This window comes from Hemiscyllium ocellatum (genome assembly GCF_020745735.1).
Source record: "Hemiscyllium ocellatum isolate sHemOce1 chromosome 27 unlocalized genomic scaffold, sHemOce1.pat.X.cur. SUPER_27_unloc_1, whole genome shotgun sequence".
NCBI lineage: Eukaryota > Metazoa > Chordata > Chondrichthyes > Orectolobiformes > Hemiscylliidae > Hemiscyllium > Hemiscyllium ocellatum.
The window spans coordinates 4,361,174-4,377,172 of record NW_026867476.1 but is presented as its reverse complement, the minus strand read 5'-3'; the positions used below and the strand labels follow the sequence as shown (position 1 = coordinate 4,377,172).

The 15,999-nt window shown below is 44.7% G+C and overlaps 1 protein-coding gene across 1 annotated transcript in view; it reads left to right on the top strand.

The window, feature by feature from the left end:
- The window catches only part of LOC132807148 (zinc finger protein 420-like), an 89,846-nt gene extending 74,515 nt beyond the window's left edge, over positions 1-15,331 (top strand). The window contains exon 3 of the mRNA XM_060821474.1: positions 13,858-15,331. Coding sequence (XP_060677457.1) covers positions 13,858-14,728 — 871 coding nt within the window. The 3' untranslated portion in view covers positions 14,729-15,331. The remainder of the gene's footprint in view (positions 1-13,857) is intronic.
- The last annotated feature ends 668 nt before the right edge of the window (positions 15,332-15,999 follow it).

Here is a 15,999-nt window from a genome sequence, read left to right as displayed (position 1 = left end):
GGTATAAAACAAAAATTCCACTGTGTGAATCATTCTCAAGCAGCAGGAATTATGGAACCCGCCAACAGCACACTGAAATGATAATTCTCCAAACTCAGGGAAGAGATGAAACTTAATTTGCTTCACTTTTTGTCTCTGGCATTGCTCAATATGAGAACAATGACCCAGAAAAAGATGGGATTCATGGCAGCTGAAATTATTTATGGCTGCTCTTTGAAAACCCCATGGTCAGGACTGGTACCATCCACATGCCCTGTGAATGTACACCTCAGGGCAGAAGAGATGCACCTTATTACACAAACCAAAGCTCTCCAGTTTTATCATCAACAAGTAAAGGAAGCCTATATCCAAGAAGAAGAAAAGGAGAGTTCCAGGTTTGATGCCAAAGACGTCAAACCTGGAGACTACATTTTAATCAAGAACTTCAATAAGAAGCAGTTGGGACTGCAGTGTAAGGGACCCTTTCAAGTATTGACTACTGAAAACAGCCATCAAATGCAGAGGAAGCCCAAGATAGGTCTACCAAGGGACACTGCAAATTAGTCAGATGCACCTTCCTCATCCTAGGAGGAACGATGGCAAGCAATGTTACCCATAATATTATGGAAGAAAATGCAGATGCAACCAGTCCAATTGTCACTCCAACACAGTCTGAAAAAAAGATCTAATGTCTTGTCTGCAACCTCATCCTCAAGTACTGCTATTAATAATGCAGTAGCATCAATCATCATTACGAGTAGCGAGACGGTCAGCGATATCACATCAAAAACATCTCCCATGAACTTCTGTCATGTAACACAATACACCCACTGCTATCAAAATGAAAGATGCAGAGTTACCACAGAAGAGAATGATTGTCTCTGCGATAATGAGACAAGCACCAGAGGGGATGAGTGCACAATACCAGAACAGATAGAGGCCTTTGTCATTTTAACAACAGAAGTATGGCCCTTATAGTTTATCAGAATATGACAGAGTCAATCATGGACAATGCAACTTGCCATCATGCAATCATATTTTGCCCTAACGTAACCAGTTATGATAATGTTACCCATCATATTGGCATCAAGTTGATCCTAATATTACCCATCAACCCAGGTTTAGCTATCAAAGCACTGGACTTGTAACCCCTATTATGATTACTCCTCTGCTACCTCCAGGATATCAGAAGACGTACTTAAAGGTTATGAAGAAACTGGCGGGTTACGCTCATAACCTAGCTTCTAAAGGTGAAAAAGGATCACCTAAAATAGTACCCCACACCCACTGTCGGCAGTCAATGAATTCTGAATATGAGCTGCTGGAATACACCCTTGTGTCCTGTGTAATTTGTTTTAACAACAGGATAGCTATTGTAATGGACAAAGCTAGAAAGAAATGAGAATATTAACGTGTCAATAAATAATATACTAAAGAGCAGATCAGGTCATGTGTACGGTGTGATGAGAAACCCAAACTCTCCCAAGTTAATATCCTCCCTATTTTCAACTGTTGTGTCGAACATACACATGGAGCCCACCCGATGGGGGACCTCCCTAAGGACAAATGTTATGCAATGTCATCCAGAATAATTGACGGTTGCCCCCACACCAGACAATGAATAATCGTTCTCTTGATAACAACTTCTGTTTAACTCAATCTGCTATCCCATTGACTGGACTTGTTGCATACTCCACTGGCGATGCAGTAAATACCCCTACAGGAACCTATTGGGTATGTGGAAACTCAGCATATGACTACTTAGCCAGGGAATGGCAAAGAAGATGCGCTCTGACATATCTTGTTCCAGGTTTCAGTTTACACCATGACATGCCAAAGGAAGTCTTTGAATGGAAAGCGCAACAATGGATTAATTCTCACAGTGTGCCAACTCAACACAAAGCAACCCGAAGATAAAGAGACCTCTCTAGCTTTTTCCATCATCATTCATGGTACTCTAGATTAGTGGGAGGATTGATACCTGGCTGGAGAGTGCAGATGGCCTTGAACCAGATATCAGATCTTGCCCATGATTTTGAAGTGATTGCAAATGAAACAGCAAATGCACTGAAATTGCTGAATAAGAAACTTCAAAATGCAGATGATGACTCTGCCGACTTGAATGGCTTTGGATTGTTGGTCTGATCAGTAAGTTTGCAGATGACATGAAGATTGGTGGAGTAGCAGAAAGCATAAGGAACTGTCAAAGAGTACAAGAGAATAGAGATAGAGTGGAGAGTTGGGTGGAGAAGTGGCAGGTGGAGTTCAATCCAGGCAAATGTGAGGTGATGCATGTTGGGAAGACTAATTTTAGAGCGAACTATACTGTAAATGGAAGAGTGTTGAGAAAAGTTACTGAGCAGAGAGATCTGGGAGTTCAGTTCCATTGCACCCTGAAGATTGCTGCATAGGTGGATAGAGTGGTTAAGAAGGGATATGGTATGCTTGCCTTCATTGGACGGGGTATTGAGTATAAAAGCTGGCAGGGCATGTTAAAATTGTACATGACTTTGGTTCGGCCGCATTTAGAATACTGTGTACAGTTCTGGTCGCCACATTACCAAAAGGACACGGACACTTTGGAGAGGATGTAGAGCAAGTTTACAAGGATGTTGCCTGGAATGGAAGGTGCTAGCTATGAAAGAGGTTGAGTAGGTTAGGATTGTTTTCATTCGAAAAAAGGAGATTGAGGGGGCATCTGATTGAGGTCTAGAAAATCATGAAGAGTATAGACAGGGTAGATAGAGATAAGCATTTTTTCCAGGGTGAGGGATTCAGTAATGAGAGGTCACGCTTTCAAGGTGAGAGGTGGATACATGTGGAAAGTACTTTACGCAGGGTGGTAGGTGCCTGGAATGTTTTTCCAGCAGAGGTAGTAGAGGAGGCATGGTAGATTCATCTGGACAGATGCATGAGTAGGTGGGTAGCAGAAGGATACAGATCCTGAGGAATCAGATGTTAGGTTTAGACAGTGGATTTGGATTGGCTTAGGCTTGAAGGGCCAAAGGGCCTGTTCCTGGGCTGTAAATTTTCCTTGTTCTTTGTTCTCTTTCTTCTCTGCAGTTGGCGGATGAGGCCAGATGGCAACAGGATTTGGGTACCAATGTGCTCAGGACAGGAGAAGCTTGAAAGGGAAATTGCAGCTATATCAAGCCCTTCTCAGAAGACAGAGAGAATGGATGGTGATGACTCTACTTGGGAGAGAGAGGTTGTGTGAGAAATGGCTGATATATAAAATTGAGAATACCTCAAATGATATATTCAGAAACATCATTCAAGCCTGAAAGCTTGTTCAATTAAATAAAAATCCTGCAGACATCTTTCTGAAACTTGCATTCAAATATGTGGAGTTAGGCTACATTTGAGTACAGGCTGTGAGGGATGAATGGCCTATTTCTAGTCCTGTGAAATTGCTTCGAACTGTGTAGAAATAGAGTAATAGAATTATAGGATACAGAAACAAACCCTTCTGCACGTACCTACCAGATATCCTAAATTAATCGAGTGTCCTATTTGGCAGCATTTGGCTCATATTTCTCTTAATCTTTCCTATTCATGTACCCACCCAGATGCTTTTTAAATGTTGTCAGACCAGCCTCCACTGTTTCCCCTGGCAGTTTATTCCATACACCCACCATCCTGTGCGTGCAAACGTTACCCCTTACGTTCCTTTTTAAATCTCTACCCTGGGGAAAACACCTACATAGTCGAACTAAATGCAAAAAGAAAAAAAAAATCAAGGCGCAGGGGGAAAAAACAAAATTTTGATTCCAGCCTTTCTTTATCTCCGAATGGCATTCAGACACTTGAAATCTGTCAGTCACACAAACACCGTCACACAGCATACTGCGCATGTGCGCCAGTGTCAGCGAAAAAAAAACCCGAGCATGCTCGCCGCTGTCCGCTGAAACGGCAGAGGCATTGTTGTCATGAACCAATGGGAACCTCTGGACCGACCGGAAGGAGCCCTTTCCCTCCTGCCAATCAAAGACACCCGGAATGCGGAAGTTGGGTCACGGATTTCTGAAGGTGCTGCTGTTGTTCCCCTCCCCTCTCTCTCTGAGTGAAGATTCAGCTTTACCCCAGACTGCAATCTCCTTCCTCTGTCCAACCTTTGTGAGTACGACACTCTCTTTTCTTAACCCCTTTTCCATTTCTTTTTTCGGTTCTGGGGTTTAGTTGACTTGTACGAACTGAAGGGGATCCAGAGAGAGGGGACAGACTCTGGAAAAGATGGTCCAGGCCTGTGTCTCAATTGGCAAACTCGGCAATTGCAGTGCCACAGCCTTTGCTGTGAAAAGAGAAGGCAGAAACTGAGGCCCATGTTTTAAGTGGCGATATATTGGGATATGGCGAAAGTGAGGAGATCAGAGTTGTGGCGCTGGAAAAGCACAGCAGTTCAGGCAACATGCGAGGAGCAGAAGAGTCGTTATTTCGGGCGGGAGCCCAACATCAGGCATATTGCGTGGATATTAAAAAGGGCATAAATGGTTGTACAAGGAGACCTTCGACACCAGTGAATGCCAGTTGTCAGACAGGTGCAGCAAGCAATGTGTAAGGCAAGTAGTGTGTTAACCAGGGGAATTGAGTTCAGAAGTGGCGATGTCTTCCTGCAGTTAGGGGGTCATTGAATACGTCCAAGGCTGAGTTCATCTGATTTTTGAACAAGAAAGAAGTGGATGGTTATGGGGGAAGACAAGTATAGAACAGTTAGTCATACAGTACAGAAACAGACCCTTCAGTCCAACTAGTCCATGCTGACTGTTTTCCAACTAAACTAATCCCACCTGCATATCCCTGTGAACTTTTCCTATTCATGTACTTATCTAAATGTCTTTTAAACGTTTATCCATCACTTCCTCTGGATGTTCATTCCCCACACAAACCATACTCTGTGGAAAAGAAAATGGTGCCCCTTAGTCTTTTTAAAATCTTTCTCCTCTCACCTTCAAAATTTGCTCCCTAATCTTGAAAATCCCACCCTAGGGAAAAGCCACCTACCATAAACCTATACCCCTTATGATTTCATAATCCTCTGTAAGGTCACCTCTGAACCTCCTATGCTCCAGTGGAAAAAGTCTCAGCTTATCCACCTACGTTTATTCATATCCAGTTATGATCTGTTCAATGCTGGTGTAGGGTTAAAAGACCAAATGGTCCACTCCTACGTCCAATTCTCTCACTCTGTGTCCAGGACAGTAAGAGACCATAAGACGCAGAACCAGAAGTTAGGCCATTCAGCCCATCGGATCTGCTCCGCCATTCAATCATGGCTGAAAAGTTGCTCAACCCCAATCACCCGCTTCCTCCACATTACCCTCGATCCCCTCGACAGTCAAGAACCTATCTATACTCAGTGACCTGGCCTCCACTGTCTTCTGTGGAAGTGAATTCCACAGATTCACCACACTCTGGCTGAAGAAGTTCTCCATATCTCCATTCTAAAAGGACTTCCCTTTACTCTCAGGCTGTGCACTTGGGTCCTAATAAATTAAACTGCATTTGTTTCAATGCAAGGGGCCTAATAGGGAATGTAGATGAACTCGGCATGGTTAGGAACATGGGACTGGGATATCATAGCAATTACAGAGATATGGCTTAGGGATGGGTAGGACTGGCAGCTAAATGTTGCAGCATACAAATGCTACAGGAAGGATAGAAAGGGAGGCAGGAGAGGAGGGGGAGTGGTGTTTTTGGTAAGGGATAGCATTACAGCTGTGCTGAGGGAGGATATTCCTAGAAATACATCCAGGGAAGTTACTTGGGTGGAACTGAGAAGTAAGAAAGGGATGATCACCTTATTGGGACTGCATTATAGATTCCCTAATAGTCAGAGGGAAATTGAGAAACAAACTTGTAAGGAGATCTCGGCTATCTGTAAGAATAATTGGGTGATTATGGTTGGGGATTTTAACTTTCCAAACATAGACTGGGACTGCCATAGTGTTAAGGGTTTAGATGGAGAGGAATTGAAGTGTGTACAAGAACATTTTCTGATTCAGTATGTGGATGTACGTACTAGAGAAGGTGCAAAACCTGACCTGCTCCTGGGAAATAAGGCACTGCAGGTGACTGAGTTGTCAGTGGGGAAGCACTTTGGGGCCAGCGACCATAATTCCATTAGATTTAAAATAGTGATGAAAAAGGATAGACTAGATCTAAAAGTTGAAGCTCTAAATTGGAGAAAGGCCAATTTTGACGGTATTAGGTAAGAACTTTCACAAGCTGATAGGGGGTAGATGTTCGCAGGTAAAGGGACGGCTGGAAAATGGGAGGCCTTCAGAAATGAGATAATGAGAATCCAGAGAAAGTATATGCTTGTCAGGGTGAAAGGAAATGCTGGTAGGTAAAGGAAAGGCTGGATGACTAAAGAAATTGAGGGTTTGGTTAAGAAAAAGAAGGAAACATATGTAAGGTATGGACAGGATAGATCAAGTGAATCCTTAGAGTATAAAGGCAGTAGGAGATATACCTAAGAGGGACATCAGGACGGCAAAAACGGGACATGAAATAGCTTTGGCAAATGGAATTAAGGAGAATCCAAAGGGTTTTACAAACACATTAAGGACAAAAGGGTGGGTAGAGAATAGGGCCCGTCCAAGCTCAACAAGGCGGCCTTTGTGTGGAGCTGCAGAAAATGGGGGAGATACTAAATGAGTGTTTTGCATCAGCATTTACTGTGGAAAAGGATATGGAAGATATAGACTGTGGGGAACTAGCTGGTGACATCTTGCAAAATGTCCATATTACAGAAGAGGAAGTACTGGATGTCTTGAAACGCATAGAGGTGGATAAATCCCCAGGACCTGATCAGGTGTACCTAAGACCTCTGTGGGAAGATAGGGAAGTGATTGCTAGGCCTCTTGCTGAGATATTTGTATCATCGATAGGCACAGGTGAGATGCCGGAAGACTGGAGGTTGGCTAACGTGGTGACACTGTTTAAGAAGGGTGGTAAGGACAAGCCAGGGAACTATAGACCAAGGAGCCTGACATCGGTGGTGGGCAGGTTGTTGGAGGGAATCCTGAGGGACACGATGTACATGTATTTGGAAAGGCAAGGACTGATTAGGGATAGTCAACATGGTTTTGTGTGTGAGAACTCATGTCTGTCAAACTTGATTGAGTATTTTTGCAGAAGTAGCAAAGAGGATGGATGAGGGCAGAGCGGTGGATATGATCTATATGGACTTTAGTATGGTGTTCGACAAGGTTCCCCATGGGAGACTGGTTAGCAAGGTTAGATCTCACGGAATACAGGGAAAACTCGTCATTTGGATACAGAACTGGCTCAATAGTAGAAGACGGGGTGTAGGTGGAGGTTTGTTTTTCAGACTGGAGGCCTGTGACCAGTAGAATGCCACAATGATCGGTCCTTTTCGTTTTGTGATTTACATAAATGATTTGGATGCGAGCATAAGAGGTATAGTTAGTAAGTTTGCAGATGACACCAAAGTTGGAGGTGTAGTGGACAGCGAAGAAGGTTCCCTCAGATTACAACAGGATCTTGACCAGATAGGCCAGTGGGCTGAGAAGTGGCAGATGGAGTTTAATTTGGATAGATGTGAGGTGCTGCATTTTGGGAAAGCAAATCTTAGCAGGACTTATACACTTAATGGTAAGGTCCTTGGGTGTGTTTCTGAACAAAGAAACCTTGGAGTGCAGGTTCATAGCTCCTTGAAAGTGGGTAGATAGGATAGTGAAGAAGGCATTTGGAATGCTTTCCTTTATTGGTTAGACTATTGAATACGGAGTTGAGATGTCATATTCCGGCCGTACAGGACATTGGTTTGGCCACTGCTGGAATATTGCGTGCAAGTCTGGTCTCCTTCCTATCGGAAAGATGTTGTGAAACTTGAAAGGGTTCAGTAAAGATTTACAAGGATGTTGCCAGGGTTGGAGGATTTGAGCTACAGGGAGAGTCTGAACAGGCTGGGGCTGCTTTCCCTGGAGTGTTGGAGGCTGAGGGGTGATCTTATGGGGGCTTACAAAATTATGAAGGGCATGGATAGGATAAATAGACAAAGTCTTTCCCCTGGGGTCGGGGAGTCCAGAACTAGAGGGCATAGGTTTAGGGTGAGAGGGGAAAGATGTAAAAGGGACCTAAGGGCAACATTTTCACTTAGAGGATGGTACATGCATGGAATGAGTTGCAGAGGAAGTGGTGGAGGCTGGTACAATTGCAACATTTAAGAGGCATTTGGATGGGTATATGAATAGGAAGGGTTTGGAGCGATATGGGCCGATTGCTGGCAGGTGGAACTAGATTGGGTTGGGATATCTGGTCAGCATGGACAAGTTGGACCAAAGGGCCTGTTTCCATGCTGTACATCTCTCTGAGTCTAGTCTCTCCTACCTATGGAAATATCCTCCCAACGACCACTCTGCCCATACCGTTCATTATTCTGCATGTTTCAGTTAGATCTCCCATGAGTGTGGGCCTGTTAATCAGCATGTACCAGACCCTTCAGTAGGATTAGGTTCAGCAAAGTAAGAATGGGGGGGAAGAGTGTGTAGGATGGAGAACTTCAGCTTTCAGTAAATGAGAGATGAAAGAAACTTTGTTATAAATTAGAATTGATTTGATGGGCTGATGGCTGAGCAGTGGCAGATGGAGTTTAACTGAGATGAATGTGAGGTGTTGCATTTTGGTGAAGCAATCCAGGGCAGGCCTTACGCTGTTAATGGGGAGTGTTGCTGGGAAAAGAAGAGACCTTGTGGTGGAGATTCATAGTTCCTTGAAAGTGGAGTCACATGAAGATATGGTAGTGAAAAAGGTGTTTAGTATGCTTGCTTTTAATTGGTCAGTGGGTATGGCAGTTGGGGAGGTCATGATGATGTACAGGACATTGGTATGGGCTACTGTTGAAATATTGCATTCAGCTCCAATCTTCCTGGTATAGGAAATATGTTATGAAACTCTGAAAGGGTTTGGAAAGACCGACAAGGGTGTTGCCAGAGTTCGAGGGGTTGCGCTGCAGGGAAAGGCTGAATGGGCTGCGACTGTTTTCCCTGGACCGTCAGCTGAGGGGTGACCTTGTGAGAAGTTTATAAGGGACGTGGATATGGTGAATAGCCAAGATCTTTAGTGGGCGGCACGGTGGCACAGTGGTTAGCACTGCTGCCTCACAGCGCCAGGCACCTGGGTTCAATTCCCACCTCAGGCGACTGACTGTGTGGAGTTTGCACGTTCTCCCCGTGTCTGCGTGGGTTTCCTCCGGGTGCTCTGGTTTCCTCCCACAGTCACAAAGATGTGCGGGTCAGGTGAATTGGCTATGCTAAATTGCCCGTAGTGTTAGGTAAGGGGTATGGGTGGGTTGCGCTTCGGCGGGTCGGTGTGGACTTGTTGGGCTGAAGGGTCTGTTTCCACACTGTAAGTAATCTAATCTTTTGCACAGGATAGGGGGTATAAAACTAGAGGGCTTAAATTTGAGGTGAGAGGGGAAAGATTTAAAAGGAACCTTACAGCCAACTTTTTCTCACAGAGGGTGGTGCGTGTATGGAACAAGCCGCCAACAGAAGTGTTGGAGGCTGGTACAATTACAATATATAAAAGACATCTAGATAGATACTTGAATAAGAAGGGTTCAGAGGGGTACGGGCCAAATGCTGGCAAATGGAACCTGATTAAGTTCGGATATCTGGTCAGCACAAATGAGTTGGACAGAAGGATCTGTTTCTGTGCTGTGAGACTCTAATTGTCTTCGGTGAAAGCAGAATTGTCGTGAAGACTGGCCTTTCAGAGCAGCTTTCAAAGATGTTTTGCCCTTACTGGGAGCAGAGGAAGTTACAGTGAAATGTTTCATTTGTGAGACAGCAACTGAGTGAGGGAGCTCATCTGGTATATTGGTTAAAAGTAGGTATTCGTTGCACTGTGGGGATGAAGTGGTTTAAGGTTTACTGGCAGTAAGTAAAGTGTGCTGATTGGGGAGCCTAGTGAAGTGTTCGGTGTATTTTTGTTTTAAGTTGGTCCCTTCTTGCAGCTTCTAACATTGTATTTCCAGTGCTATGCATCAGAAGGAGCAGTGAATCAATAAATGGTATTGTTAGAAGCCTTATGATTTTCATTACTGCAGATATTGCATTGTTTCATCAGCATTGTAAAGTTTACTGGCAACAGCGGGAGGTATGGGCTGTATTCACTCGAAACGATTAAGCAGTTAGATAACACACATACAAGAGGGCAGGGTGGGACCTGTCTTTTGAATTGCAGAAGATGGGAGATTCTGGGTGCTATGATCCGGGGCAAACGCAACTGCAGGAAATTAAAGAAGCCCTACAGTGTGGAAGCAAGCCTTTGGTCCATCAAGTCCACACCGACCCCTCCAAAGAGCATGCCACCAGCGCACATCCCCCACCATACCAAGTTGTTTCTGCTGGTGGGTGAGACTAGGATGAGGGGACATGGACTCAAGATTATGCAGAGTAGATTTAGGGCAGAGATGAAGAGGAACAACTTTTCCCAGAGAGTAGTGAATCTATGGACTTCTCTGCCCAAGGAAGCAGTAGAGGCAGCTTCATTAAGTACATTCAAGACACTGTTGGATGGGTTTTTGTATGGTAGGGAAATTGAGTAGTTGGGTTATTACAAGCAGCAGGAGTTGAGACGATGGATAGATCAGCTGCTATCTTAACGAATGGTGGAGCAGATTCGATGGGCCAAATGGCCTATCCTGCTTTTATTACTATGAAACTATAACTCAGTATTTCTGATTGGCTAATCCACCAACCTGTACATCCATTGGCACTGTGGGCAATTTAGCAAAACCAATCCAAATCAAGGCCGGTGAGCAATGAAGGGGAATGTGTGAAATGAATCTCAGAATGATTCTCCTAATCCTTTTTCATCAATCCACCAAAAATCAATGCTGCATTCAAAAGATCACAAAAATTGAAACTAAAAAACTGACTGAATGTGTGCTGCATTGTAACAAAAGTGAATGAATTGACTGCGCACATTGACGAGAGTAATTATGATTTCAGACTCCCGACAGAGACATGGCTTCAGGATGATAAGGATTCGATCCTGAATATCGAGGGGATACGTGGCATTCAAATCCATTGGGAAGTGAGGTAAAGGTAGACGGTCGGCACTGCTAATCAAAGCATTGATAACATGGTAGTCTGGTGTCAGCTCAGATTTCAGGTTCTGATTTCTCTGTCCTCTTGATCTCCCTGTTCCCACAGAGTAAGATGTAGTCTGTTTTCAGCTCTGCAGGTTTTCTGCTGAAGTTTTGTCCCCCTTTTACACTTTCTGGAACAATAAAACGTTCAATAAATGAAGGCCCAACCCACAATCTCCCAGTCTGTCAACTGTCCAGACAGAGAGTCATCATAGCAGGGAATAAAACATGAAAAGTGAAACAAAGTTAGAAATAAATAGATTCTCGTGCTTTATATTTGTTCACTTGGAAGTATACTAGAAGTACAATCTCCAAGGATTCTTGTCGTGCCCTACTTGAGGAATTCTGTCCCTTATCTAAATATTAGTGTCCAGCTATGATTTATAACAACATCAACAAAAATAAAGCATCTGTTATCAAGTAGACATAAGGATATACAGCACAGAAATAGACTTTTCCAACCAACACATCCAAGCTGACAAGATATCCCATGTATATCTAGTTCCATTTGTCAGCATTTGGCCCATATCCCTCCAAACCCACCCTATTCACATGTCCATCTACATGCCTTTTGAATATAATTGTACCAGCCACTTCCTCTGCAGCACATTTCATACACGCAGCACGTGTGAAAAAGTTGCTCCTTATGTCCCTTTTAAGTGTTTCCCCTCTTCACCCCTAAACCTATGCCCTCTTGTTTTGGGCACCACCAGCCAGGAAAAAAGACCTTGCCTATTTACCCTATCCATGCTGCTCATGAGTTTACAAACCTCAGACTCCAATGCTCCAGGGAAAACAGCTCCATTCTATTCAGCCTCTCTTTGTACCTCAAACCCTCCAATCCAAGCAACATCCTTTATCAATTTTTTCTGCACCCTCTCAAGTTCCACAAAATCCTTCTTATCCTATAGCAGGGAGACCAGAATCGAATGCAAAGTAGCTGAACCAGTATCCTGTACAGCCGCAACATGACCTCCCAACTCATATACACGATGCATTCAATTGGCCAAATGGCCTCTTTCTGCGCTGCAGGGATTTAATGATTTTGTGTGTCCCTGTCAATTTTAGTCACTATCTCTGGTGTACTGTGTGTCAAGGTGGGATCACTGGTACCAGAATTGCACGCAATACTCCAAAACTGGCCAAACCAATATCCTGTGAAGTGTACCAAACATCTTCACTATCCTGTGTACCCGCGAGTCCACTTTCAAGCAACTGTGAATCTGCCATCTAGTCTCACAGCATGGAAGTAGATTCCAACCAGTCCACGCTAACCATAATCTCAAATAAAACCCATCACTCCTGCTTGTTCCTGGCCTGTATCCTTCCAACCTTTCCAATTGATGTCTTTTGGATCCTGCATCCTCCACTTCCTCAGGAAGTTCAATCCACATGTGAACCATCCTCTGTGTTAAATGGCAAGGATGGGATTGAATTGAAATGGTTCACAAAATAAACCGTTTTTACCAAAGCCCTTACAGCAGGTAACAACTTCAACTGTGGAGTCTCAGAAATTGCTATTTCCATGGAGTGGAGGGAGGAGTAAAATGTTAGATTCACAGATAATGAGGCTTTCTGTGAATGTGAAGCTAAAATTAAACCCCATGCTTTGCTTGAACTAAACCACGTTGACTTGGAGGAGAGTTTGCAAAGTGTTCTCTCAGTCCCAAAGGGAACCTCCCTTTCTCTGGGCAACATCTAGGAGCAAAGCAATGTTTTCCCCTTTCTGTTCCTCATTCTGGGAGGGAGAGAGAGTGGGGTGAGACACCGTAGGTTTGTAGCAACTGGACTGAATCCAGGGAAGGAGCAGACTCTGCAAAGGTGCTCAGATGCTCTCTTGACCCTCTTAAAGGTATTTTCCTTACGTATTCCCACAGTTTGGCACGTATACAGTTTGCAGACTCGTAAAGGATTGCTTGTTTCCTCATGTTCACAATTGAAAGGGTAGTTTCTCATGGAACCAAGCAGCATTTAAGGGATTGGCACATTGATATAAAATTACTCTTCACCTTCTAATGTAGTAATGGACATATGTCTGTATTTCTTGTCATCTTCCTTATTTAATAGGACAGAAGGAAGTCATTCAGCAACTTTACTGGCTTTCCTTTCTCAAGTAGCCTTGACATTTCATTGTCACGTCCCTGATTCAGCTCCATTTCCAGCACCTTTGTAGGCAGCTTGTTCCAAGTCGTTGTCACCGAAATGAAGTTTTCCTCCGTACACACAGAAGGCTATCTGGTTGCATGAGGGTTTTTGGGTTTCTGTGTCCTGGATAGTATGCAATCATCTGGCAATCTACAGGAATTGTCAACCTCGTTATGTTCATTTAACAGTACTGACCATGATCTCTTATTTTGTGAATTTTTTTTGCAGAAAGACCTGCAGAAAGAAATCTGAAAGCAAATGATACATCGATTTCTGATGGAGTCACTTGATTCATTGGGACTTGAACATCAGCAATCATTCAAATTGGGGAAAAAATGTTTGCTTGAGAAATTTTGGACACTGTGGCAGGAAGAATACTGAGACACCCGAGTGTGGGAGATTCAGTGCACTAAAAAGTGCTTCATGTCATTTTCTCAGTTTGGGGGATCAAAATCTCACCCCTCACGGTAGGGAGAGACTGCATACTTGTTCTATTTGTATTTTCAACCCTGAGCAACGCAAGGAAAGCTCCCTCTCCCAATGGGGAAGCCATGGAAATGTGGGGACTGTGGGAAAGGATTCTCTTCCCCATCGGCGTTGGAAAACCACAGACGTGTTCACACCGGGGAGAGGCCGTTCACCTGCTCTCAGTGTGGGCACAGATTCACTGAAGCATCCCACCTCGTGAGACACCAGCGCATACACACCGGGGAGAGACCATTCACTTGTTCCACATGTGGGAAGGGATTCAGTCAGATGGGCAACCTGCAGACGCATCAGCGGGTCCATACTGGAGAGAAGCCGTTCACGTGCCCCATGTGCGGGAAGGGGTTTGCTCAGTCATCTAGACTGCTGACCCATAAGCGGGTACACACCGGGGAGAGGCCATTCACCTGCCCTGTGTGCGGGAAGGGATTCACTCAGTCATCTACACTGCTGACTCACCAGCGGATCCACACTGGTGAGAAGCCGTTCACATGCTCAGTGTGTGGGCAGGGATTCAGTCAGATGGGCAACCTGCAGACACACCAGCGGGTCCACACTGGAGAGAAGCTGTTCACCTGCTCAATGTGTGGGAAGGGCTTCGTTCAGTCAGCTGCACTCCTGACCCACCAGCGGGTCCACACCGGAGAGAGGCCGTTCACCTGCTCTCAGTGTGGGAAGGGATTCATCAATTCTTCCACCTTGCTGACCCACCAGCGGGTCCATACAGGGGAGCGACCCTTCACCTGCTCTCAGTGTGGGAAGGGATTCATCAAGTCTTCCACCCTGCTGACCCACCAGAGGGTCCACACTGGGGAGAGGCCATTCACCTGCTCTCAGTGTGGGAAGGGATTCATTGATTCTTCTGGCCTGCAGACCCACCAGCGGGTACACACTGGGGAGAGGCCGTTCACCTGCTCTCAGTGCAGGAAGGGATTCACCCGCTCCTCCCACCTGCGGAGGCACCAGCGAGTTCATATGCCATCGCAGGAAGATTGAAGGAGCAATGGCCCAGTGCCATTATTGACTGGACTATCAACCCTGTTCTGGGGATCCTGGGTTTGCATCTTGCCACGGCCGATGGTGGAATTGGAATTCGGTCTGAAATCTGGAGTTCAGAATCTAATGATGAAACCATTTTCAGGAGGAAAAAGCCCCACCTGATTCACTTGTACTTTTTAGGAAAGGGAACTGCCGTTGTCAGAAAGGATTCACTTGGTTGTCCCAGATGCATCCTTAACACGTGACTTCAGACCCACAGATGTGTGGTTGACTCTTGACTGCATCCATCTCCTACTCCCTGCCCTGGCAAATAGTGGGGAGAAACTTACTTGGATACAGGTGTGTGCATTGATAGTGCTGAGTGAGGCAATACTCCCTACAGGTTAAGGTACCAAGGATCCAATTACATAGGGACAGCTCAGTCCTGACCAATACTAAAGTGGGTGGGGGTTCAAAGGTTGTGAGAAGATTTGTAGCTTGGGTGCTCATTGTTGTGGTTCTGATCGCCGAGCTGGGAATTTGTGTTGCAGACATTTCGTCCCCTGTCTAGGTGACATCCTCAGTGCTTGGGAGCCTCCTGTGAAGTGCTTCTGTGATGTTTTCTCCACTATAAATGCTGGAGGAAACGTCACAGAAGCACTTCACAGGAGGCTCCCAAGCACTGAGGATGTCACCTAGACAGGGGACGAAATGTCTGCAACACAAATTCCCAGCTGGGTGGGGTGGTGGGGGGAAGTGTATGTGCTTTGAGCTTGAGCTGTTTTAAGAAAAAGCTACTTTTTGTCTGCCTTCTTGCTGGGGAGATCTGTAACAAACATTGGATCACAATAAAGGTTACCTGAGCTGACTCAGACTCTCATTGAAAGCTGCGGGATCCAACAGGTTTTTCTTTTAAAGCTGCTAATTTCTTTCAACCTCCAGCTCAAAATTTCCAATGTAGTATCAGAAGGAGCAGTGAAAGAGTAGCTAGTATCGTTAGAAATTTTAAATTTTTCAGGAGTGCAGGTACTCCATTGTTTCATCAGCATTGTAAAGTTTACTGGCAACACCAGGGTTTGTGGGCTGTGTTCACTAGAAATGATATGGAGGAGCTGTTGTTGGATTGGGTGGACAAAGTTTAAAAATCACACACCATCAGGTTATCGTCCAACCGGTTTATTTGTAAGCACTAGCTTTCGGAGTGCTGCTCCTTCATCGGGTAGCTGTGGATCAGGATCATAAGACAGAATTTGTAGCAAAAGATCAATGTCATGTAACAGAAATGATAT